The sequence below is a fragment of the Physeter macrocephalus genome, unplaced genomic scaffold, assembly GCF_002837175.3.
Source record: "Physeter macrocephalus isolate SW-GA unplaced genomic scaffold, ASM283717v5 random_694, whole genome shotgun sequence".
Classification (NCBI taxonomy): domain Eukaryota; kingdom Metazoa; phylum Chordata; class Mammalia; order Artiodactyla; family Physeteridae; genus Physeter; species Physeter macrocephalus.
The window spans coordinates 7,533-31,751 of record NW_021145959.1 but is presented as its reverse complement, the minus strand read 5'-3'; the positions used below and the strand labels follow the sequence as shown (position 1 = coordinate 31,751).

The 24,219-nt window shown below is 57.3% G+C and overlaps 1 protein-coding gene and 1 pseudogene across 3 annotated transcripts in view; one reads left to right on the top strand and one right to left on the bottom strand.

The window, feature by feature from the left end:
* The window catches only part of ARAP1 (ArfGAP with RhoGAP domain, ankyrin repeat and PH domain 1), a 41,941-nt gene that overhangs the window by 16,066 nt on the left and 1,656 nt on the right, over nt 1-24,219 (top strand). The window contains exons 9-31 of one of the 3 annotated variants that reach the window (XM_028486082.2): nt 352-461; nt 2,894-3,093; nt 5,021-5,106; nt 6,324-6,506; nt 7,588-7,762; nt 8,956-9,090; nt 10,824-10,959; nt 11,240-11,342; nt 12,209-12,404; nt 12,679-12,730; nt 12,837-13,000; nt 13,186-13,398; nt 13,744-13,849; nt 14,255-14,402; nt 14,491-14,577; nt 14,665-14,733; nt 15,055-15,172; nt 16,849-16,962; nt 17,216-17,361; nt 17,905-17,937; nt 21,811-21,893; nt 22,840-22,890; nt 23,061-23,124. In XM_028486082.2, coding sequence (XP_028341883.1) covers nt 352-461; nt 2,894-3,093; nt 5,021-5,106; nt 6,324-6,506; nt 7,588-7,762; nt 8,956-9,090; nt 10,824-10,959; nt 11,240-11,342; nt 12,209-12,404; nt 12,679-12,730; nt 12,837-13,000; nt 13,186-13,398; nt 13,744-13,849; nt 14,255-14,402; nt 14,491-14,577; nt 14,665-14,733; nt 15,055-15,172; nt 16,849-16,962; nt 17,216-17,361; nt 17,905-17,937; nt 21,811-21,893; nt 22,840-22,890; nt 23,061-23,124 — 2,772 coding nt within the window. Of the gene's footprint in view, nt 1-351; nt 462-2,893; nt 3,094-5,020; nt 5,107-6,323; nt 6,507-7,587; nt 7,763-8,955; nt 9,091-10,823; nt 10,960-11,239; nt 11,343-12,208; nt 12,405-12,678; nt 12,731-12,836; nt 13,001-13,185; nt 13,399-13,743; nt 13,850-14,254; nt 14,403-14,490; nt 14,578-14,664; nt 14,734-15,054; nt 15,173-16,848; nt 16,963-17,215; nt 17,362-17,904; nt 18,848-21,810; nt 21,894-22,839; nt 22,891-23,060; nt 23,125-24,219 lie in introns of those variants that run through there. The other 2 variants (XM_028486083.2, XM_055083242.1) reach the window with 2 other exon arrangements.
* On the bottom strand, nt 1,892-2,377 carry LOC112066990 (40S ribosomal protein S12-like; annotated as a pseudogene).

Sequence of the window (24,219 nt, the reverse complement as noted above, 5' to 3'; positions counted from 1 at the left end):
CCCCCACCTCCCCTAACCTGGTCCCTCAGCCCCACCCTTTCCCTTTCCCCCTTCCCATGACCCAGCTCTTTGCCTGCCCCCCTTCCTGCCCCTAGTTCCGACCCCTCTCCTGCCTGGTCCCTGAGCATTACCCTCCCATCACCGCCCTGGCTCTTGCACCTCTTACTTATTGCTACATGGCCTCTGATCAAGGTCCATTTACCCATGCCCAGATTCCTGAGCCCTCCCTTATCTCCTTCCTGGGCACTTTCTAGTCCCTAAAGTACCACCTCCCTCTCCTCTCTGCCCCCTCCCTGGGCCTTGAGCTCTACCCCTCAGGCCTTGCCCTCACCCCTTCCCACCTACTGCCAGGAGTACCACCTGGGCATTGGCATCACCTTCATTGACATGAGCGTGGGCAACGTGAAGGAAGCAGCGGACCGACGCGGCTTCGACCTCACCACCCCCTACCGCATCTTCAGGTGAGCCTCCCTCATTGTTCACCTGCATCCTCACTCCCTCCCAGTATTTTCTTCTTGCATATGTAGGAAGCTGCCCCTTCTTCTAGGATGGATTTCTCCCCTCTCTTCCCAACCCTACCCACCCTGCTGGGCCTTTACCTTCACTTGCTAACCTGCTCTGATCCCTTCCTTCTAAGAAATCTCCCTTATACCCCCTCCCTCTGTCCATCACCGTCCCCCCTTCCCTGCCACAGTGCTCCCGTATGGGCTTTCTGCACCGCCCACTCGCCCGCTATCCCCTCCAGCCTGCCCTGCTCCCTCAAAAGTGCTTGTCTGTCAATAATAGTTGCTTGCGATCAAAGGCTGCTCTTCACTCCCTATCTCGTGCCCATCCTGGGTGCTTCTCCCTAAGCCTCCAAGACTCTACCATCTTGATTTCCTCTGACCTCAGCCGTCCCTCAGTGGTCTGTCTCTGTCCTCTGTCTTCTACCTGGACGGACTCGCCAACTCCCAGGCCTTCAGCCACTGCCTCTGAGGCACTGTGCCATGCCTGGGTTCAAATCCTGTGTATCAGCTCAGCTGCCGTGACGGAATACCACAGACCCAGGGTCTTAAACAACAGAAGTTTAATTTCTCACAGTACTGGTGGCTGGAAGTCCAAGGTCAAGATTCTGTCAGGGTTAGTTTCTGGCGAGGTCTCTCTTCCTGGCTTGTAAGTGGCCGCTGCCTCACTGTGTCCTCACACGGCCTTTCCTCTGTGCACATGGAGAGAGAGAGAGATGTCTGGTGTCCCTTCCTCTCTTTATAAAGAGACCTGCTCTTAGGACATTATTTAACCTTAGTTACCTCCCTAATGGCCATATTTCCAGATACAGTCACACAGGGGTTTGAGGCTTCAACCTGTGAATTTCAGGGGGACTCGATTCAGTCTGTAACATCTGGGGTCCATCCCTGGGTCACTGCATGACCTGGGCAAATCACTTGGCCTCTCTGTGCCTCAGTTTCCTCGTCTGTGAGGCAGTCTCTGTAAAGCTGTATCTGATACAGTGTGCAGTGACTGCTCAATCTAAACGGTGTCACCCCTCCTCCAGCATCGTCTCCTTTTCCCTTAGCTCAGATCTCTGCCTTCAGGGTCTTTCTCCTGAGCTCTAGAGCTGCACGTCTAATGGTTCTGTGGACATTTTCCCCCTTATATTCCTCCCCAGCTCACTGCTCCTCCTTGGGCCCCATCTCCTCCCACGGGGACCCCACCTCTCCTACTCACCCCTGTGCAAACCCATCACTGCTCCTGTCTTGCCTCCATCACTCCCTCACCTCCGTCTGGCCCCTTTCCTGCAGGCCCTAGGCCTGTGGGCCCTCTGGCCTGGCGCCTGCCTCTTTGCCCTTGGGCTGCTTATCTGTGACTGTCAGAGATCCTTTTTCTTCCTTTTTGTTGAAAGCCAAGTTTGTATTCATTTCTTAGATTCGTAGTAATCTTTGATTGACGTCTATGGCCTGAGATTCTTTGCCATCCTCCTTAACTACCACACAACTCTAACCAGCCACTTTCTCTGGAGTTTTCCTTCTCTGTCAGCTTTCCAGAGCCCTGACCATTTCCCTAGATCCTTGTTGTCATGGACCTTAATCAGGTTGATTTGGTGTTTGGCTCCAAGGACCTCCAACAGCCTGGCATGCGCGGGTTCCCCCAGTTGGACGCAAGCACGCAGAGACGGGCTTAGCGCTTGGCTGGGGCCTTGGCAGCTTGGCAGATTCAGCCTTCGTGGGCGAGGGTGGTCTCAGCACCTCTCATAAAGCAGCGTTGACGTCCATTCCATCTCCAGCAACAATGCCCTCCTCAGCCATGGCAGTGGTGGAGCCGAATCTTGAATGCACACATGTGACTTGGTGGCAGCAGGGAAAGAAAGAGCTAGAGTGAAAACATCTCTGTGTCCCTCACCCCCCTGAAACCCTCTACGCCTTCACTACTGTCCTCTGGGTGCCCTCTGACCTCCTCTGCATGGCACAGGCTTGCCTTCTCTGTCTCCCAGCTTCTTTTCTGCCAGTACCCACATCCTGCCCGCAGGCCCTGGAATGCCCTGCGTGCCCTCCTGTCCCTTCGCACATGCTGTTCCCTCTGTCTAGAACACCTTTCTACCTCTTCACCTGGGTAAGCCCTCCTCATCTGTCAAGGCTTAGCTCGGGCACCATTTCTTCCCAGCAGCATTTTCTACTCCCTGGGCAGGGCAGAGCCTCCTCTGGCCCCTCCGCCCCCAGCCCTCATTCACACGTCTTTCAGGTTTGGGGTGTCCTTGCCTTTGTCCACGCCCACCCTCCTCACAGACCCTGGGCGCCTCCCTCCTCCGACAGCTCTCAGTGCATTATTCACCCCCCTTCGTGCTGTGCGCCCTCATGCTGCCCCCAAATCCCTCTGAGTCCTTTCCCACCAGTCCCCTACCCAACTCTTGTGTCCCCAGCTTCTCTGCCGAATCGGAGCTGGAGAAGGAGCAGTGGCTGGAGGCCATGCAGAGAGCCATTGCCGAGGCCCTATCTACCTGGGAGGTGGCCGAGCGCATCTGGGCCGTGGCCCCTAACAGATTCTGTGCTGACTGCGGAGCTGCCCAGCCTGACTGGGCCTCCATCAACCTCTGCGTTGTCATCTGCAAGCGCTGTGCAGGTGTGTAGGGGGCTTGGGGTGCCAGACCAGGGCAGGACAGGGCTGGGGCTTGGGGTGCCAGACCAGGGCAGGACAGGGCTGGGGTGTTGAGAAGGCAGGTGGTCTGTCTGGCTGGTGGGGCTGGAGCGAAGGCAGTATCAGAGAGCATCGTTTATGAAGTTGCACCTCTGTGTCAAGCCTTTCCCACTGTGATTAACCTGCACGGCAGGGATTCAACTTCTCACATCATGAGTGGGGACACCGAGGCGCAGAGAGGGAAAATGGCTCCTTCATGGTCACTTCTCACATCTTAATGAATCACTTTATTAAGATTTATTGTCACCTGGCAAGTAAGTGAGTCTGGATTTGAGCCCAGGCCTGTCGGAGTCTAGCACGGCTGTCACATCAGAAGAGCGGAAGTAGGCCAGGTCTGGCAGGGCTTTGCAAGCAGAGGGAGGAGCTGGTGTTTTATCCAGAGGGGGATGGGAGGCAGCGGTGGGAGGGACGTGGTCAGATTTGTGCATCCGACTCTGGCTGATGGGTGGAAGCTGCGTCAGAGCTGGTGAGACTGGAGACTAACGAGGAGACTGCTGCCGGATCCACGAGAGAGAGGAGGTGGAGCCTGGTCCCAGAAAGTGAGCATTTGAGAGGCGTTTCGATCTATGGAGGAAGAGTCCCAGATCATACGCGGAGGATGAGAGAGAAAGAGAGTGGAGCCTAAGATACATTCATCTAGTCAACCAGCGTTTATTGAGGGTCTGTGCTGGGCACTGCGCCGAGTGCTGGGAATTCAGCCCCACTGGGAACAGTCTTGGGTGGCTGGAGGTGGGGACCCAGGGGTGGAACAGTTCTGGGAAGTTGCTGTGGGACGTCCAGGTCAAATGTCTAGGGGGCCTTGGGCTATGAGGGATGGGTGTGGAAAGCAATGACTCCATTGGAGACCAGATTAGGAAGGCATTGGCTCATGGAAGGAGTGAGCAAGCATCTCATCCAGAGTGGATGAGATGCTCCACAAGAGGTTGCAGAGCGAGGTGAGGCCTAAGCCAGAGCCAGGCAGTGCCAGGCACTCATGGTGCCCCCAGCCCAATCCCTGCTCCAGGGGTCCCTTGTGGGATCTGTAGCTGAGCAAGGCTGCATCCTTCCAAGCCCAACTCCCCCCTCCCCTTTCATTTCACAGAGATTTATTAAGCACTCACTGTGTGCCGGGCTTTGTTCCAGGCACTGAGGCTAGACCCTAAAGCAGGCAGTCAACATTCCTTCTCTCGGGCAGCTTACATTCTGATGGGGAGAGGCAGAAAATACATACACAAACCAGTAGAAGTGTCAGGCGATAACAAGTGCTAGGTAGAGAACGTGTTTGCTGAGAAGCCCTCTCTGAGGAGGTGACAGGTCAGCTGAGATCTGAATGTCAGGAGGGAGCTAACCTTGGGGAAATGGGGGAAGAGAATCCCGGCAGAAAGAACAGTGAGTGCAAAGGCCCTGAGGTAGGAATGAACCTGGATGATTAGAAGAGGGAGGAGAATTTGAGTGTTGGGGGGGGAGGGGAGGGGGAGAGGCATGAGATGGGGAGAAGAAGCAGGTAAGGAATTTTGATCTAATTCTGGGGAGAATTAAGAGAGAGTCTAAAGCAGGGTTTGAAGTAAGAGGTTTGCATTTTAAAGAGATTACTCTGGCTGGGTTGTGTGGAGAGTGGCCTGCAGGGGGCCAAGCATGGCTGTAGGGAACCAGCTGGGGGATTACTGCAGGAACCCAGGTGTCAGTTACAGGGCTCCATTTTGGGGTGCCCTGGGCAGGAGTGTGTGGGAGATGGAGCTGCAGGCCTAGCCCCTGGGTCCTGCCCATGGCCTCTCCCTGTCTGCCCCCATGGGCACTGGGGTTGGGGTGTTGGGGGAGTGCTCATGTAAAGGAGAGGGCCCAGATGACCCCGTGTCTGGCCCTCTGTCTACAGGGGAGCACCGTGGCCTGGGCGCTGGTGTCTCCAAGGTGCGGAGTCTGAAGATGGACAGGAAGGTGTGGACGGAAACACTCATCGAGGTGGGGAACCAGCTATGTTTGGGGTCTGCCCCTCTCAGCTGCTGCCTGGGTCTTCCAACCCCATCTCCCCCATCTCACCAACCCCAGCACCCTGGAGCTAGGAGAGACCTTTGGGATCATCAAGGGGGTGGGATTTTGGAAAAGCTGATTTTTGGCAGTCAACAAAGTGGCCAGTGAGCTAAGAATGTTTTTACAATTTTAAAAGGTTGCTTAAAAAAACAAACAACAACAAAAAAGCACCAAGAGGAATATGCCACAGAGACTGTGTCCTGCAAAGCCTAAAATATTTACTTCATTTTATCTCTACTCATGTGCACCAGTGGGTATGAGTATGTCCATTTGGGGGACGCTCACACGTGTACGTTTGTGCCTGTGTACTTGGGGTTGCCAGGTACTGATACGTGTGGCAGTTACAGGGGAGAACCTGCAACAGGAGGCTGGACCAGGGCTCGACCACACATGGCCTTCCTGACAGCCCCAGCCACGCTGCAGACTTCAGAGTAATTTGGGTGTCATATCCCCTGTGAGTTAGGGTTAGAATCCCCAGTTTACAGATGTGGACTTTGAGGCCCAGGGAGAGAAAATGACTTGCCCAAAGTCACAGAGTGAGTCAGTGGCGCCTGGGACTGTTTCCTCTTGGTTCTCTGCTCTGACCCCAGCACCCCACGCAGGCCCTGACCAACAGGCAAGGTGGGAGGCCCAGGAAATGGCTGTGGAATGAATGATCGGCAGAATGAAAGAATGAATAAACTAGTCCTCCGAATGCCAGACTCTTGTGCACAGTCTGCCCTCACCTCTCTTCCCCTGAGCCCAGAGAGGAATGTCAGGGACAGGAGATGTTTCCAAAATCCCTGTCCACCCAGTTGGCTGACGGGTTAGCCGCCACCCCCCGACACCCCACCCCCAGCTGTGATAGTCTCAGGAATGCAGAGTTCCAGATGTGGGACTGGGTGGGGAAGTAGCAAGGCCCCCGGCCTGGGGCGTCCGCCTGTCAGACTGCCTGCCTCTTGTCCTGGGGACTGGGCTCAGGCCCAGGGTTGGTGGGGGAGCACCCATGGCCGCCAGCAGGCCCGGCTGTCCCCCAGCTTCCCTGATGGAAAAGTGGGCGTGTGGCCTGGCTCTTCCAGCCCCTCACCTAACAACCTCAAAACCAACATTTTGCTGGGCGTGGGCCCCTGGCTGTAGGCTCCCTTCTAACCTCTTGCCCACACCCGCAGCTCTTCTTACAGCTGGGCAATGCTGCTGGGAACCGCTTCTGGGCAGCCAACGTGCCGCCCAGTGAGGCTCTGCAGCCCAGCAGCAGCCCTGGTGCCCGGCGGTGCCACCTAGAGGCCAAGTACCGTGAGGGCAAGTACCGATGCTACCATCCGCTCTTTGGCAACCAGGAGGAGCTGGACAAGGTCAGGGCGCTGGGCCTGTGAGGCCTCCTAAAACACCCCTATTATTCATGCCCCCCCCACATTCCTCACTCTGTTTCAGCCCATCTTTTCCACTAGCTCAGAGTGATGAGTGGCCCTGTAAGGAAATTGAGGCCCAGAGGGCAGAAGGACCCTGCCTAAGCCACAGGGACAGTAGGGACAAAGCAGGGAGGAGCCAGGCCTGACCCTTGGGCCAAGGCCACGTCCCCAGCATCTGTCTGCCTCCCTCCCCTCCTGATTCCTCTGTCTCCTCACCCCATCCTGCTCCTTCTGAATCCTGCCAAAAGGAGTGAACTTGATGGGGATGCTATTTCCTGTCAGGCTCATGAAAAACAGCTGGCTGCTCCAACCCATCCCCATCCACACCCCACTCAAGATGAGGCCCCTCATGGGCCCCAGGCCCTGACAGGCCAGGAGCCAAGCCCTGTCCCTGGTCTGGCCTGGCCTGAGTGGGAGGTTGCCTGCTCCGAGGCAGAGGGATGCCACTTGTGACTTCTGGTCAACCTTCAGCCCTTCCCCCAAGCAGCCCCACCCAGTCAGGCTCAGTCCAGCTAGAAGCCCAGTGGGAGCCAGGCCTCCACCTCCCAGGAACCCAGGCGTCCAGCCCCCCAGCCCAGCCCAGTCTAGCCCGCCAGCCAGGAGGGGCGGCAGCTCCCATTGGTTGGGAGGGATGGGCAGGCGGTGAGGAATTCAAATGTGGGAGGAATGAGCTACAAAGCACCCCCTCTGGCCTTCCACAAGGCAGAGGGAGCTTGAGATCCCCTAGAGAACACGCCTGGTGGCTGACAGGCTCCCAGAGGGCTGTCAGCAGGGTGAGGCCTAGACTGCTAGGACCCCTGGCCTCTGTGGGGATGCCCCTGCCCCCCCTCACTCCTCTTGGCCTTTCTTTTCCTCCTCCTGTCTTTCTTCCTCCCTTTCTTCTCTTTCACCCTGAGGGTGGGCCCCTAACCTGGGTGACTCCTTCCTCTTCCCGACCCCGACCCCGCCGCAGCACGACCCCTGTCCCACTTGCCCCTCACTCTGGCTTAGGCTGACCCTCCCCACTCCTCTCCCCTCCTCCCAGGCCCTGTGTGCCGCAGTCACAACCTCAGACCTGGCTGAGACCCAGGCGCTCCTGGGCTGTGGGGCTGGGGTCAACTGCTTCTCCGGGGACCCTGAAGTCCCCACGCCCCTGGCTCTCGCTGAGCAGGCGGGACAGACGCTGCAGATGGAATTCCTTCGAAACAACCGGACCACAGGTGAGTGGCTGGTGGGACCATCCTCCTCAAGGGATGGGGCCTCCCTGCTGCCAGGGTCTGGCCCTTTGGAGGGGATGCCAGTTATTGGGTGCTAGGGGCTGGGTATTGTCCTGTGAGGTTTGATTTACATACCACTTGAGCTATAATTACAACTCCTCCAGGGGCCCTGGTGCAAGAGTGTGTGTGACGTTTCGGGTTTGCACGTCAGTGTACATTTGTGCCTCTGGCTTCCCCTTCACACATGTGTTTGTTTGTATCTCCCTTTGTGTCTCCGTCTCTGCATCTCTTTGTGTATTTGTGGGTTCCTCCCTGACCCACAGTGTGGGACCTCGGGGTGGCATCCGTGTGCCAGTGTCCGTGTGTCTCTGAGTTGCTGTGGCTCTGCTTCCTTGCCCCTGGGAGTGTCGAGGGCGTTGGGGTTTGTGCATGTGCAGAGCGTGTCTGCGCTGCTGTCGGGGGGGAGGTGCTGCATTTCTCTGTGTGCGGGGGACTCGCCACAGTAGCCCTGTCCGCTGTTCTGTCTGGGTGGGGCTCTGTTGCAGAGGGTTGGGTCCCGTTTGGCTCCCGCTCTCGGGGTAGCTGAGGAGGGGGTGCTGGGGGTGAGCGCCGCTGGTCATGGCCCAGCGCTAGCCTCTGGGGCCACATCCTAGGACTGAGGGTGGAGATCTGCGGCCAGGACTCTGGGCTCAGGGCCATGGGTGGGTGGGGTGCGCCGGGCTGGAGAGAGCCCAGGTGTCCGGGGAAGGCACAGGAGACCACCCAGCTGGCTTGGGCTTTGGGACTGCTGGGAGCAGGGCTGGAGCCAGGCTGCTTCCTTAGGCTTTGCACTGTCTGAGACACGCTCCCTCTGGGGATTGTTGGTGAGTTTGCTCGAGGGCCCCCCCTTCATTCTAGTGTGCTGGTCCTGTGCCTGCAACAGGAAGAGCTGGGCTGGGGATTCAGGGGAGCTCCCTGGAAGGAGAGGTACTGGAGCCGGGCCTTGTGAGTGGGATGGAATTCGCGTAAGTGGGGAAAGGTGGAGAATGGCTTAGGCAAAATCCTGAATGTGGCAGTAGGAGCCCAGGAGTGCTAGTCAGGGAATGGTGCTGGGGAAGGAGGGGCAGGTGACTTAAATACCCAGCCCAGGTGGGGGTGAGGGGGACACCCTTGGATGGTGAGCATGACCAGCCACTCTTTCCCCCCTTTCCCAAAAGAGGTACCTCGGCTGGATTCAGTGAGGCCCCCGGAAAAGCACTACTCAATTGTCCTGCCAACTGTGAGCCACAGTGGCTTCCTCTACAAGACTGCTTCCGCCGGGAAGCTGCTACAGGACCGCCGGGCCCGGGAAGGTAGGTGCCGGGCCAGAGCCCGCCCTGGCCATGGCATTTTGGCATGGTGGCAGGGCCAGAGAAGCCAGAGCTGGCCAGGCTGGGGGATCCATGAGGGCGCCAAGTGCACTCTGGCAGTCACCCTGCAGGGCTTCCTGGGTGTGGTCTCGGGTACACAGTTGGTGCTTAATAAATGGGCTGATCGGGGTGGGAGTAGCGCATGGCACTGCAGAGCAAGTCACTGCCAGAGTTTCCTTTAAAACAAAGAAGACTTTATTGAGTACCTGTTAGGTGTGGGCCCTGTTTTGGGCCTCTGGTATTTGGAGCACGTGGATGCTAGGAAGTTTGAGGACTAAGCTTAAAGGTCATTCCTTCTATCACCTCAGCCTTCCATTTGCTCCCAACTCTGAGTAAAATCCACAGTCCTTATTACCACGTCCCACAAGGACCTGCACATCAGCCGCCCCACCCCATTACCTCTCTGACTCCTCTTCCCTCACTCACTCTGCTCCAGCTTTACTGGCCTCCTTGCTGTTTCTCAAACATAACATTCATGCTCACCAGACCCTTTGTACTTGCTGTGCCCTCTGCCCAAAATGCTTTTCCCTAAATATCTGCATGGTTAGTCTCTCACTTCAAACAGGCCTCTGTTTAAATGTCACTCCTCGAAGACTTCATTCCCCACCACTTAATCCAAAATAGCAAGCCCTACTTTCACACTACTTATCTGACATTATTTATGGGTCTATTTATTGATTCTCTGTGCCTTACTGGAATATAAACTTCTCTTGGCCAGCGCTGTAGCCCCCAGCACCTAGAACAGTGTCTAGCACACAGTGGGCCCTTGCAAATGTCTGCAGGATGAGGAGTGACTGAGGCAGGGCTGGCGCTCCTGGAGGGAGCCCAGCCTGGGAGGCAGGCTCTGGGACACACTGCCTTCAGAGGGCAAATTTCATGTCCTCATAGCCAGGATGAGCGACAGTATCTGCTGTGTGAGCATTGTTGAGGCCGTTGCTCACTGCATCCTTCAGCACCCCCGGATGAAGCCCTCCAACTCCCAAACAGATTTCTTTGGAACTCTGTGTTACTCACCACCTCACTGCTCCTGGGGCACTGCCCCTAGTCTACCTTCCTCTGCCTGATCATGTCATTTATATAACTGCCTGGGTCATCCTTTTTTCCCCCTGGGTGCCAGGAAGCTCTGAGCCAGTGGGATGCTCAATGCTGTGAACTATACGGGCCTGCATGGCCTTGACAATCTGTTCTTTCTCCTACTTTCCTGGTCCAGATTCCCATTTCTCTTCCTTTATGGGATCTTGTCAGTCTCCTCAGAGTCACTGTAGGAGGAAGCAGCGTATAGAACAATGGGTCCTGCTGGCAAAGGGAGGGTGGGGCACAGGGGGCTATGGTATGAAAGGCTTCCTATGGCATTTGGGCTGGCCTTGAAGGATAGAGGGTGTGGGTGAAGGGAACAGGGTGAGCAAAAGCAGGGAGTGTGGGGTGTGTGTGCAGGAGTGGTCAGAGAGGTGGCCGGGGAGGTGGGCAGGGGCAGACCTGGCAGGTCCAGGGGAGAGGTGTGGGCTGGGCTGGGTTGGTGGAGCTACAGGGGGGAGGATGGATTTGGGGGAAGCTTGTGAGCTAGAATGGAGAGGACATGGGTCAGGTGGGAGTGGAGGCCCAGGGAGGATGCAGAGGTAGTGTTCAGGTGATGGTGAAGGGCTCCCTCATGGTTCCCCTGCCCAACTTCTCCCCAGAATTCAGCCGACGCTGGTGTGTGCTTAGCGACGGGGTCCTGAGCTACTATGAGAATGAGCGGGCAGTGACCCCCAACGGGGAGATTCGGGCCAGCGAGATTGTGTGTCTGGCAGTGCCCACTCCCGACACCCATGGGTGAGCATCCCTGGGCAGAATCACAGACTGTTATTGATGTAAAGTCCAACCCTCCACTGGGGAGACAGGGAAACAGGCCCAGAGAGGGGCAGGACCTCCCCAGGGTCGGACAGCAAGCTGGGGCTGTTCAGGGGCTAAACCAGGTTTCCCGAGGCCCTAGCCTAAGGCTTTTCTCCCACCTCGTAGGGGGCCAGGGGAAGGGTAGTCACGAGGGCAGTGTGGCGGGTGAGGGGGCAGTGCTGGGTAGAGTGGGCCTGAATCCTGGCCTGTGTATCTACAGTTTTGAGCACACCTTTGAGGTGTACACAGAAGGAGAGCGGCTGTACCTGTTTGGGCTGGAGAGCGCAGAGCTGGCTCGTGAATGGGTCAAGTGCATTGCTAAGGTGGGCCTGGGTGAGCAGGCGGGTGTGGGAGGAGTCTGTCAGGGCCCAGGGTAGGACCTCCTGGCCAATCCCCTGTATCCCAGCTTTCCCACCGCATGGATCAGGGGCTGCTGGAGGGCAGCAGACACAGAGCCAAGGCCCTGATGTGATCTGCAGCTCCCTGGTGGTGGGGGAGGTCAGGAGACCTATCTCAACTATGTGGAAGGAGGGCCGTGGGCCTTGCACTCCCTAGGTGCTCAATATATGTTTAATAATGAATGACAGACAGAGCCATCCTAGGATGGACAGTGCTGCCTCCAGGGGGAGAGCGCCTTGTCCTGGAGGAAGGAGGCAGGAAGGCTGCAGAGGAGAGCTCTGCCCTGGGGACTAGAATCAGGTGCCCTCTGGCTCTCCTGTGCCGTGAGGGCCTGTGACTCTCATTCTCTTGTTCATCGACCAGTCATCTGTGAGCCTCCTGACAGTCAATCCTCAGAGCCCCGGGGATCCAGATGAACCGGTCTGGATCCCAGCTCCTCAGTGGCTCCCATGCTGGTAGGGGAGACAGATGGGGTCCATACAGGAAAAACTGTAATTGGTGCTACAACAGAGGGCAAGAATGCCTTGGTGCCGTGGGGCCCCAGAGAAGGGACATCCCTAATGGTGTCTGGGAAGGTGTTCCAGAGGAGGGCATATCTGAGTATGAAGTGGGACATGATACCCAACTTAGTTCACTGTGCTGGGTTCTGCCCTGGGGGAGAGAGAGGAGACAGCTGGGTGGAAAACAAGTACATGCCACAAGCCAAAGAGCTAGGGCATCCAGGGTGGGCAGTGCTGTTGGCTGATGCAGCCTCCCTGGCCATCTCCCCTTTCCCTGGCCTCCCCACCAGGCATTTGTGCCTCCCCTGGCTGAGGATCTGCTGGCCCGGGATTTTGAGAGGCTTGGGCGCCTACCCTACAAAGCTGGCCTGAGCCTACAGCGGGCCCAGGAGGGCTGGTTCGCCCTCATCGGCTCCGAGCTCCATGCTGTCTTCCCAGAGGGGCCCTGCGAGGAGCCGCTGCAGCTTCGGAAACTACAGGAGCTTTGTGCGTGCACCTGGACCTGGGCCCCAATCTCCGGGGCACCCTATCCTGGGCTCCCAGGCCCCAGCCCCTCCCCAGAAGTTTGAACTCTACCCTAGCCTGGCCAGAAGGAGCCAGCCTGCCCTCTCATGTCCTCTCCTGGCCTTGGGGTGCATCTCAGCCATCCTGGGGGTTGGTGGGTGTGTCCCAGGGGTGTGTGGACCCAGAGAGCCTCAGCAGGGGCAGGCTGGGGACCATGAACAAGGCCTGGGCCTCACCTCAACCCACCCCTCCACAGCCGTCCAAGGGGACAGCGAGAACCAGGTGCTGGTGCTGGTGGAGCGACGGAGGTGAGCTCTGGCCTCCCTGAAGGGCTCTGAGAAGCCTGGGAAGTCTGACAGGCCTGGGAGGGGTGGGGCAGGGGTAGGTCCCCAAGTGACTGACTCCCCGGCCCAGGACGCTGTACATCCAGGGGGAGCGGCGGCTGGACTTCACGGGCTGGCTGGGGGCCATCCAGAAAGCAGCGGCCAGCTCAGGGGACACGCTGTCGGAGCAGCAGCTTGGAGACTCGGATATCCCGGTGATTGTGTACCGCTGTGTGGACTACATCACCCAGTGCGGTGAGCCCCGCCCCCATGGCACAGGCCCCGCCCCTCCCCACCCCGAGAGACTTTTACCTCCTGCCCCAGAGGCCAAGCCTCGCCTTCCTGGGATCTCTCTGAAAGCCGTGAGGCCCTCCCCTTGACCAATGCTCCTGGCCCTTCACGTTTGGCTCCGCCCCCAGCTCAGCCCCACCCCTCTCCAGGCCTGACGTCGGAGGGCATCTACCGCAAGTGTGGGCAGACATCAAAGACACAGCGGCTGCTGGAGAGCCTGCGGCTGGATGCTCGCTCTGTGCGCCTCAAGGAGGGCGAGCAGCACGTGGACGACGTCTCCTCGGCGCTCAAGCGCTTCTTGCGAGATCTGCCCGATGGGCTCTTCACTCGAGTCCAGCGCCTAGCCTGGCTGGAGGCCTCAGGTGGGCCCTGCAGCCCGTGCCCAGCCTGAGACCAGGCCAGTGCTGCTGACTTGTACACTCTGATCTCAGTTTTCCCTCCCCTCCCCATCACGCACTTGGACTAGGCATGCCCCAGTGGTGGGCTCCAGTCCTTCTCCCTCCTTTCTTCTTATTGCCATTGTCACTCTATACAGAGCCAGGGTCCCTTGGAGAATTCTTTATCTTTGCTGCATGGCTGGCCTGATTTGACTTGGAGGGGGGCAGGGAGTGGTGTCACCTAGGATGAGAGGCAGGGCAGCCAGAGGGGTGGGACAGGGGAGGTGGTTACAAGAGGGTTCCTGACCTGATCCATCTCCCCCAACCCAGAGATTGAGGATGAAGAGGAGAAGGTCTCCAGGTACCGAGAGCTACTGGCGCGTCTGCCCCCAGTCAACCGGGCCACAGTGAAGGCCCTTATCAGCCACTTGTACTGGTGAGAAGCGGCACTACTGGAGGGCTGGGGTAGAAAAGACTCTTCTGTTCCCAGTCTGTCTGACTGTTCTCCCCTGGGAACCAGGTGGGCCTGGGAACTGAATGTTGCCTTATGATGTGCTCTGGTCTTGGACACTTTGTCTCCCAGCTTACTTCCTGCAGGGTGGGAGAATAGAGGCGGTTTCAGCTGGCAGACAGATCTCTGTTTCCCAGCCCTACTTCTCCCCAGGACCCAAGATACGGCCAGAAAGTCTGTCCCCTCTGTCTCCTTAACTACTTGTCCTCTCTGACTGGGACCTTCCCTGGCCTCTCTCCAGGGGCCATTCATGGGCTTGTCAGGAATTGGGAAGGTGAGGTGGGGAAGTTCTGGGCTGACTCCTCAAGGCTTCCATCCTTCCCTGTCCAGTGTCCAGTGCTTCTCAGACACGAACCAGATGAACACGCACAACCTGGCTATTGTGTTTGGGCCCACACTCTTCCAGACAGATGGGCAGGACTACAAGGCCGGCCGCGTGGTGGAAGACCTCATCAGCCACTATGTGATGGTGTTTAGTGTGCGTCCCCAGCCAGTGGGCAGTGGAAGGCAGAACTCAGCCCCTGGGCGGCAGTGACCATCTGTCCCCGTCCCTCTCCCTTTCCCAGGTGGATGAGGAGGAGCTGAGGAAGCAGCGGGAGGAGATCACTGCCATTGTGAAGATGCGTGTGGCTGGCACTGCTAGTGGGACTCAGGTGAAGGACAGGGCCTGGGGTGGGGGGCTCAGGCCAGCCGCCTGCACCTGCTCCCCAGGGCTCCAGCTGAGCCCTGTCTCCCTACAGCACGCCGGTGACTTCATCTGCACTGTGTACCTGGAGGAAAAGAAGGAGGAGACAGAGCAACATGTCAAGGTAAGGGCCAGGGACCTAGAAGCTAAGGGGCTGGGAGAGTCAGGCTGGGCTGGGCACAGGCTCAGATGACCAGGGGAGCACAGCTTCCATGCTAAGGGGAGCCCTGGTTTGGGACCTGTATCTGGCTGGTGCCAGGGCCTGTCTCTTTCCCTTCTCCCCACCCAGCTCATCAGTACCACTCAGACACCCCCCCTGCATTCCAGGACTCCAGAGGACCCTGAGAAGGGTGGGCTCGGCCCCTGGATCACACAGCAGGGTTGTGGCAGAGCAGGGGCTGGGGATGGGGTAGGCTGATCTCCTCCTCCTCCTGGGTCCCCACAGATCCCAGCATCCATGACAGCTGAGGAGCTCACCCTGGAGATCTTGGATCGCAGGAATGTGGGCATCAGGGAGAAGGACTATTGGACCTGCTTCGAGGTCAACGAGAGGGAGGAGGCAGGTGGGTGACCACAGGATTGGTGCAGGAAATGGGGCGGCCCCAGTCTGTCCTCCTCTACCCCACAATGTGCTGACAGTGGTGGTAAAGGGGGTTTTAGATGATGGATGTTGCTGTCATGCTGTGATCTCAGTGATGGTGGTGGTGATGTGCTGGCAGGGGTTCAGGTGATGTGGCTGATGGAAGGGACTGTGAAGGGGTAGATGGTGTCGGCTATGGCGCTTTCTCAGGTGTCGGTGAGAATGGTGTTGCTTGCAAGGGTGGAGATGCTGAATGTGATAATGGGATTGTGAGTGACAGCATTGGTGGTGAGGGGGGTAGTGGGTGGTGATGAGCATGCAGAAGGAGTGGGGTGGGGTGTTGTGAAGGCGCCATCATGGTGAAGGGGAGTGATAAAGGCATTTTAGGGTGAAGGATGGTCTCAGTGGCAGTGGAGGATGAGGGCATATCTGTTCATTTGTTTTACCGTTATTTGTTGAGTGCCAGGCACTGGGCAGGGGAGCCAGACACACAGTCCCTACCCTCTTGGGGGTAGTCTGGTATGGAATAGAGACACTAGTCCCATGATCACACCGGTAAATGCACAACTACAGCCATGTTAACTGCTGTGAAGGAAAGGGCCACAATGCCACCAGAGCTTTTTAAAAAATTTTATTATTTATTTATTTTTGCTGCACTGCGTCCTTGTTGCTGCGCATGGGCTTTCCCTAGTTGTGGCGGGCGGTGAGCAGGGGCTACTCTTCTTTGCGGCGCATGGGCTCCTCATTGCGGTGGCTTCTCTTTCTTGCGGAGCACGGGCTGTAGAGTGCAGGCTCAGTAGTTGTGGCGCACGGGCTCAGTTGCTCCGTGGCATGTGGGATCTTCCCAGACCAGGGATCAAACCCATGTCTCCTGCATTGGCAGGTGGATTCTTAACCACTGCGCCACCAGGGAAGTCCGTCACCAGAGCGTATAACAGGGTCTTTGGCTTTGGAGTCCCTGGGTTAGGAGGTTAAGGAAGGGTAGGGGTTCCTTGGTGAAGAAGAGGGGAAAGTACTTCGAGGCAGTGAGAACATCATGGGCAAAGGCCCTGTGGTGGCTGGGGACACCATCCTTTCAAGGAGCTTAAGATAAGGGCAGTGAGAGGTTGTGGCATGGGATGGGGTTGGAGATAGAGGCAGAGGCCACCCTCAGAGCCTGACAACAATGCGAGTCCATTGAAAGGTTAGTGGTTGGGAGCTTGAAAAGATTGCTCCTTACTGCTGGGTAGAGAGACATGGGGAGAGGGGATGAGAGCACACAGCAGAGACTGCTTCAGAGGCCACAGTATTGGTCCAAGAAGATGGGATCATGGGCCAGGGTGGCTGCAAGGAGACGGACAGAAGCAGAGAGATTCGACACATGGAGGCTGAGAGGGAGGAGGGTTTGTTTCTGGCCTGGGTGGCCTGGGGGGTGGTGCCGGTTTCCCTGATGAGAACACACAGGGAAGATCACCGGCTTGGCTTTGGACATGTTGGGTTGGAGCAGGTTTGGTCCCAGCCACACGTGTTGGATGTGGGAGGTGGTCAGGGCAGCGATGTGGCGCTAGGAGGCAGAGGGAGTGGACGGTGCCCTTGGGCACGTAGGTGATGTGTGTCCATGGGCCAGCCCTCAGTGCTGTCAGGCCAAGTGGCCCTGGTGACGGTGTGCCCTCTCCCCAGAGCGCCCCCTGCACTTTGCGGAGAAGGTGCTGCCCATCCTGCATGGGCTGGGCACGGACAGCTATCTGGTGGTGAAGAAGCACCAGTCCATGGAGGCCATGCTGCTGTACCTAGGTAGGTGGTGTCCCTGGATGGGTGGTGCCTACAGGGTCGGGCAACCTGGTGGTGGGTCCCTCCATCCAGAGCTGGGGTGAGATCTGGTGGCGCCAGGCAGGAACACCTCAGGCAGAGGGCGCCAGGTGGGCAGGCTTCTTCGGAGGCTGGGGTAGGATGGAGCAGTTTCCTTCATCCTGGGACCCTGCCCAGGGTGTCTGTGTCTGTGGGCAGGGGGTTGGTGCAGCCTGTGCCCACTCCACTCCTCCCCCAGCCAGCCATGTGGGCGAAACCAAGCACGGCATGATGAAGTTCCGAGAGGACCGCAGCCTCCTGGGCCTGGGCTTGCCCTCTGGTGGCTTCCACGATCGCTACTTCATCCTCAACAGCAGCTGCCTGCGGCTCTACAAGGAGGTCCGGGTACGTGATCCTGCTGGGTCCTGCCCCGAGGTGGGCACCTGCACCCAAGTGTGCTCAGACACCCGAGCACAAATGTCCCCCTGGGCCTAACAATGGGAGCATCCCCATCGCGGGGTCTTGGGGTGCACAGCAGTTGGGGGGAACTGTGGACTCTCAGAGACCCTCCTGCTGTGGCTCTCGGTGATCACATGGCTTTGCCCTGGAGCCCTACTAGGCCCTGGTACCTGGATGCCATCACATCAGGCATGTACTTCTCACCTGTGCCTGGTCATGGCACCCACAAGAACATGCTACGTGGTGACAGCCCCAAGTTGTGGCCTGTGCATGCCTTGTTGCTTCATAGGCCATACCCCATCCCGGCCCACTCCATGCCCATGCTGTCCATATGCCGGGCGTCCTCCCAGACCAGACGCCATCTCCGTCCTAGCACTGCCCCCGCTGCCCCAGCATACAAGCCACGTCCCGCCATGCACCACTACACACACTGTCCTAGCTCTGGACCTGGGCCTCCTTCTTCTATAACCCTGATCCTCTATCAAACAGAGCCAGAGGCCATGGAGCGGGGCCCCTGAGACCGTGAGTAGCTGTGGGTCAACTGCCAGCTGCCTTACACCTCCTGGGGGCCAAGTGAGCCTAGTGGGAGCATGGGGACACAGCCAGAGCTCCTGGCCGTCTCCAGGCATGGTTTCCTGGCCTCCACCTTAGGGCTTGTGGCCTAGGCTCCTTCTCTTCATCCCCAACCCTATCCCAGAGTCCTTCCCCCAGGATAAGGTCCTCCATCAGTGCGATGCTCTAGACTTTTCCAAAAGATTCAGGGTGGAGGCTGTGGAGCCAGTTAATGGAAGCCCCTAGGTTTGAATTAGAGCTCTGATCTTCACCTCCTGTCACCCCTGGAACCACCCTCTTTCCAGCCCTGGAGAGAGTTCCAGGGCTATTAGAATGTCCTTGCTACTGCCCTTATCTTAAAGCGCAAGAACAGGACTACAGAGGCTTGTGGTGTATTCCGCCAGCTGTAGTAGCCTCCTTAGCTGGTTGCCAGCCTTTGTTTGCACACCCTGGGAGAGGGGAGTTCATCCTCTCCTCCCTTGGTGCTGCTCTATCCCTAGAATGATACTGAGTATCACTGTTCAGGTTCAGCTGAGATCTGCCTCCCATGACACCCCTGTGGATCCCAGCTGTGCCTTGGGTGCCACAGAGTATAGATGCTCTGCAGAGACAGGCAACAGAAACGTGTTTCTAAGCCCAGGGGTCCAGCCTGAGCTCCTACCAGTGTCTCCCGCCCTTTCTGCCCCTTGCGTCTCCTGAGGACATCTGGACAGGCCTGGCTGCCGTGGGAGCCCAGCAGATAGAGCAGGACCCTAACCTCCCTCTCTTTGCACATTATACCTCTATTAATGCAGCCTGGGCTCCTGCTGACCCTTGTGGGGAATGCTTCCTCTTCTCTCCTTTGCCTCCCTCTGTGATCACATCCTTACTTCTGGGCCCATCCACCCCTCCAGTCAGTTCCCCTTGGTTCTGGGTGCTATTTCCCTGGCCCTCTCCCTCTAGGGGTGCTTAGCCCCTTGGAATAGAACCAGACCATCAGTGTGGGCAGAGAGGAGGGCGAATGGCTGCGGCACCTGGAAAAGCAGCTGCTGGTCCCTTGACATGGAGGAGAGGAGGCAGGAGAGCTACAAAGAAGCAGATCTAATGTTTATCGAACCAGGCTTGGTGCCCAGCCTTTCACATACTGGGACATGTAACCTCACTACTGTCCTGTGTGGAGGGGTATTGTCCGTTTTTCACAGGTGAGAAAGCAGGCTTCAGGTGACTTGCCCAAGGCCATCTCTAGGTGGTAGCCTGGGACTCTAACCCAGATTTGTTAGCCTCAAAAAGCTTCAACTTTTTATCCCTTGAAATATAGGAATCAAGGCCTCATAGCAAGGGCTGGTCAGCGCAGGGCTAGATGGTGCTCTCCCCAGTGCAGCCGGCACCTGGTCTCACAGGAGCCCTGGGAAGGTGTGTTTTGGCTACTGAGGTGTTGGTGATTCTGGTATTTGCTAGTTTATGGGGCAACAGGACAGAAGATTTGAAATTGGGACAGTCCCTGGCAGTTCAGGCTATGTTTTTTTGTGTTTTTTTTTGGTGGTATGTGGGCCTCCCTCTGCTGCGGCCTCTCCCGTTGCGGAGCACAGGCTCCGGACGCGCAGGCTCAGCGGCCATGGGTCACGGGCCCAGCCGCTCCGCGGCATGTGGGATCCTCCCAGACCAGGGCACAAACCCTGTTCCCCTGCATCGGCAGGCGGACGCGCAACCACTGCGCCACCACTGCGCCACCAGGGAAGCCCCCAGGCTATGTTTACACCCAAGCCTCATCCTGGAGTCTCCCATTGTTAAAGACCCTGAGGCCCCTGGGAAAAGCACATTCTAGAAAGATCTTGGTTCCAGCAGAGGTCTTTGAGCGTCAAGGAGTGAACTTCATTCCCTGCCAGTGACCTTATACCTCAGAGATGCTGGCAACATGAGCTGTTTGATCAGAAATGAAGATTACATTGACTGACGCTCCCCTTGCCCCCCAAAGTCCCCCTCAACCTTCTTGTCTTGGCCATACTCACATCGTAAGCCTGCCATGTACACGCCACACGCACCAGTACCTGAGGAAGTAGCAGCTTGAGGGTTGTTTTTTCTGATTCTGAAGGAGCCACAGCCTGGCTTGACTGCCTCCATTCCCTTAATCCTCTTCATGCCCTGACTGCAACCACTGTTCCTGTCACACGCCTGGGCCGGCTCCTCCCACTCTGGATTCACTTTACTCCTTGCTTTTAGTTCTCTTCCCCTCACACCCACAGCCCGACTTCTTCCAAGCCCACTGTCTGCTTTTCATTCCCTCAGCCTGATTCCTTCTGTACCTGCAGCTCAGTTTCCCCCACATCCTTTCTCCTATCATGCTCAGAGCCGGATGTTTTCCACTCCTGCAGCCTAACTTCTTTTACCGCCTCTGTCTCAGTCTTTCCATTCCTGCTGCCTGGTTTCTTCCAACTGCAGTCTGATTTCTTCAGTGCTCTCAGCCTTATGTCTTCCCTGCTTGCATGCAGGCCTCTTCTTTCTTGTATTCTCCCTAGACGTTGTTTCTCCCATATCAGCAGCCTGATTTCCTTATCTCTGCCCAGTTTCCTCCCTGCCTGCCGCCCTGATCATCCTGTGCCCGCGGCTCACCTTGTTCTGGCCCTTTGGGGCACATAGCCGTTGTCCTGCTATGTGCAGGAGATGTGGGGCTCCCCCATCAGGGGCTTGGTCATTAGGAGGACTTGGGGTGAAAGCAGGGTAAAGTTTCCTAATAAGCCCTTCTTAAATTACACCCCCTGTGATAGCACCGAAGTCTCCACTGATTCCCTAGGCAGCCCATCCTATTGTGACCTCACAGGGAAGTCCACCAATTGCCGAAATTCTCCATCTCCCTGGCCATCCCCTAGTCCCCTCTTTTTGTTCCTGCTGAGGAGCCATGCCTGGGGGTGGCTGGGAGCAATGGTGGGGAACAGTAGAGGTGGCTCAATCTGTGACCCCCAGTTTTGGTTGTAAGTGAGTCCCCCTCCCCTGCCATCCACCCTGGTGTCCCTGTTGGCACCAGGGGTGCCTGGTGGGGGCAGGGTTTCAAGCAAGTGGCTCCCAGAGCAGGAGGAAGGCTCATTAGCTTGACCTCCAGCCCGCTTCTTCACTGGAGGTCATTGCTCCCATCCCCCTGCCTCTGAGCCAGCCTGCTCCTTCCAAGCCCAGACCCATATGCAGAGGCGGGGACTAGAGATGAGCATGTCAGTGATCTGGTGCCCCTCCCCAATACATTGGTCTGTCGCTTCCTGCCCTAGACCACTGGGAAGTTCTTCCCAGTGGTCTACCGAATGGCCCTTTTGCTTCAGCTTGAGTCATTTGCCTTCACTTTGTGGAACCAAAGAGCCAGTAACTGCTCACCTCTCAAGCCTTCTGTTCACACAGTCAACCCTGGAGCCTCCATGGGGCAGGGAAGGGTGAAGAATAAATAACCTGAGACAAACAGACAGCCGAGGCTCTCAGCTCCCATACACTCATTCAGTTTGATGCCAAAGCATGATGTGCAATGTGCAGACTTGTCCCTCTGCAGACAATCTGGATCAGCCGATGATATTGATACAGATCAGTTCTCGATTTGCGGGGCAGCAGGGAGGGATTGGGAATCAACTGCTGTGGACGTCCAGCTGCCTCGGGGACAAGGGTTGACTGTCTGACGCTGGGGCAGGGAGAGAGGCCTGGGGGCTCTGTCGAGCTAGATTGTGAGCAGGGAGGGCTTTGTCAGGAAGGCTTCCTGGAGGAGGGCTCCTGGGCTGGGATGTAGGGGGGCTGGGGAGATGGGGGGAGGGAGGCACCCAGTTGGGAGGTCTGCCCCAGTGCCCACCCTGACTGACTGAAGTTCCTGCTCCTTCTCCCTCCCCCACCCAGAGTCACCGGCCTGAGAAGGAGTGGCCCGTCAGGAGTCTCAAAGTCTACCTGGGAGTGAAGAAGAAACTCCGGCCACCCACCTGGTGAGCTGGGGCGGGGGAGGTGGGTCCACGACTAGGGCCTTCGGGGCTCAGAACTGATGGGGGAGGACTGAAGTTCCTGCTCCTTCTCCCTCCCCCACCCAGAGTCACCGGCCTGAGAAGGAGTGGCCCGTCAGGAGTCTCAAAGTCTACCTGGGAGTGAAGAAGAAACTCCGGCCACCCACCTGGTGAGCTGGGGCGGGGGAGGTGGGTCCACGACTAGGAGGTGCAGCTGAGGGCTGTGAACTTGGCAGGGGCTGTGGCTCCTCCTCCTGAGGGTGTGGTCCCCCAGACCAGCAGCATCAGCATCACCTGGAAGCACATTAGAAGCCCAAATGCTTGGGTACCACCCCAGACCTGCTAAATCATGGATTCTGGGGGTGGGGCCAGCAGTCTGTGCTGTCACAAGCCACCTAGGGGACTCTGATGCTTGCTCGTGTTTAAGAACCATTGGCCTGGATTGAAATCCAGTTAGTCACTGACTAGCTCTGGGACCTTTCTGTGCCTCACTTCCCACATCTGAGGAATGGGGGAAATAATGGCACGCCTGTTCCAAAGGGTGGTTGTATGTTTTTTCTTCTTCTTCTTTTTTTAATTGAAGTATAATTGATATGGTGGTATGTTTTAAAAGTTGAAAAGTGATGCATAGCCACTATCACTGTTATTAACTGCAATCACTAGGCTGGGGTTTCCGGCATTCCCCTTTTACCTGCTGGCTGTGCCTGCTTCTCTCTGGGGGATAGGGCTGGGGGGTGGGGGAGCCAAGGCCCCGGGAGGCTGGCAGGGCTGTGAGAGGAAGAGGCAGCGGCCGGGATGTGCTGTGCCTGCAGAAGGACTTGAACTCTGCCCCTAGCCCTGGCCCAGGCTTCTGGGCTCTGTCCTAGGCTCTCACTGGGGCTGTGAGGCCTCTCTGGGCTGTCAAGTGACCCCACCTGCCCCTTCTCTGCAGCTGGGGCTTCACGGTGGTGCACGAGACGGAGAAACACGAGAAGCAGCAGTGGTGAGTGAGGGCCCCAGGTCGAGGAGAGATGGTAGCATGTCTCCCTTGGTTGGGTCCCCTCACTGTCCAGATCTGGGCCCTGCCCCCGAGACCCTGGGCGGGGGAACAGGGTAGGGTATCCCTGCTCAGCCAGGCCCTGGCAGCATCCAGACCTGTGCCCCACCCTCTAGGTACCTGTGCTGTGAGACACAGATGGAGCTCCGGGAGTGGTTCGCCACTTTCCTCTTCGTGCAGGTACCAGGCGCGGGGTGTGCGGTGGGTCCCTGGAGGCCTCCATTACAGAGAAGGGGTATGAGTGCTTCTTCACTGTTCAGGCCACCGATTGCTTCAGGATGTTGAGTTGCTTTTAATCCGCTTGTTCGTTCATTCTCACGTAAACCCTTCCTGGTACCTGCTCTGGTCCAACCCTGAGCCAGGCATGCTAGAGACAGAGGGTGCAGACCCCCGCCCTCGGGCACTCACGCCCCACGTGGAAAGGAAAACAGACCCAGAAGCCTCCTGTTAGAGCCCAGTGCTGTGGTGACAGAGGGAAGCCAGGGACCCTACCTCGTGGAGGTGTTGGGTGAGGTGGGGAAGGCAGCAGGGAGGGGGTATCGTGGAAGCTGAATCTTTGGGGCTGAGGGAGTGTTCACCAAGCAAAGGCAGGGGTGGGACGGCTTCGAGGCAAAGGGAACAGTTTGCACACAGGCGTAGCAGGATTGCCGACAGGGTGTAAAGGGAGAAGCCAGGCACTCTAGAAGTTGGCACTGGAAACAAAGTTGGGAGTAAAATCTCAGTCTTGAATGCCATGCCAAGGAAGCTGAACTTGACCTAGTCGGCAGTTTGAAGGGAGAGTTTTAAGCAAGAGTGGCGCGCAGGGTTTAGTCTGAGTCTGAGGGTTCATTCTGGGTGCGGCGTGCAGGGGAAGATGGGCTGAAGGGCCGAGCCTGGAGGTGAGGAGGCCAGTGAGGTAGTTGCTGCAGTGGGCCAGGTGGGAACAGGCTGGGGAGGACTCGAAGCCAGAGCAGGCCTAGAGGGGTGGGTTGGACTTAAAATAGGTGTTTGTTTGTTTGTCTTTTGGCCGTGTGGCATGCGGGATCTTAGTTCCCTGACCAGGGATCAAACCCGTGCCCCATGCAGTGGGAGCACGGACTCTTAACCACTGGACCACCAAGGAAATCCCAAAACAGGTTTTTTATTTTAATTTTTATTTATTTATTTATTTATTTTAACATCTTTATTTGAGTATAACTGTTTTACAATAGTGTTAGTTTCTCCTTTACAACAAAGTGAATCAGTTATACATATACATATGTTCCCATATCTCTTCCCTCTTACGTCTCCCTCCCT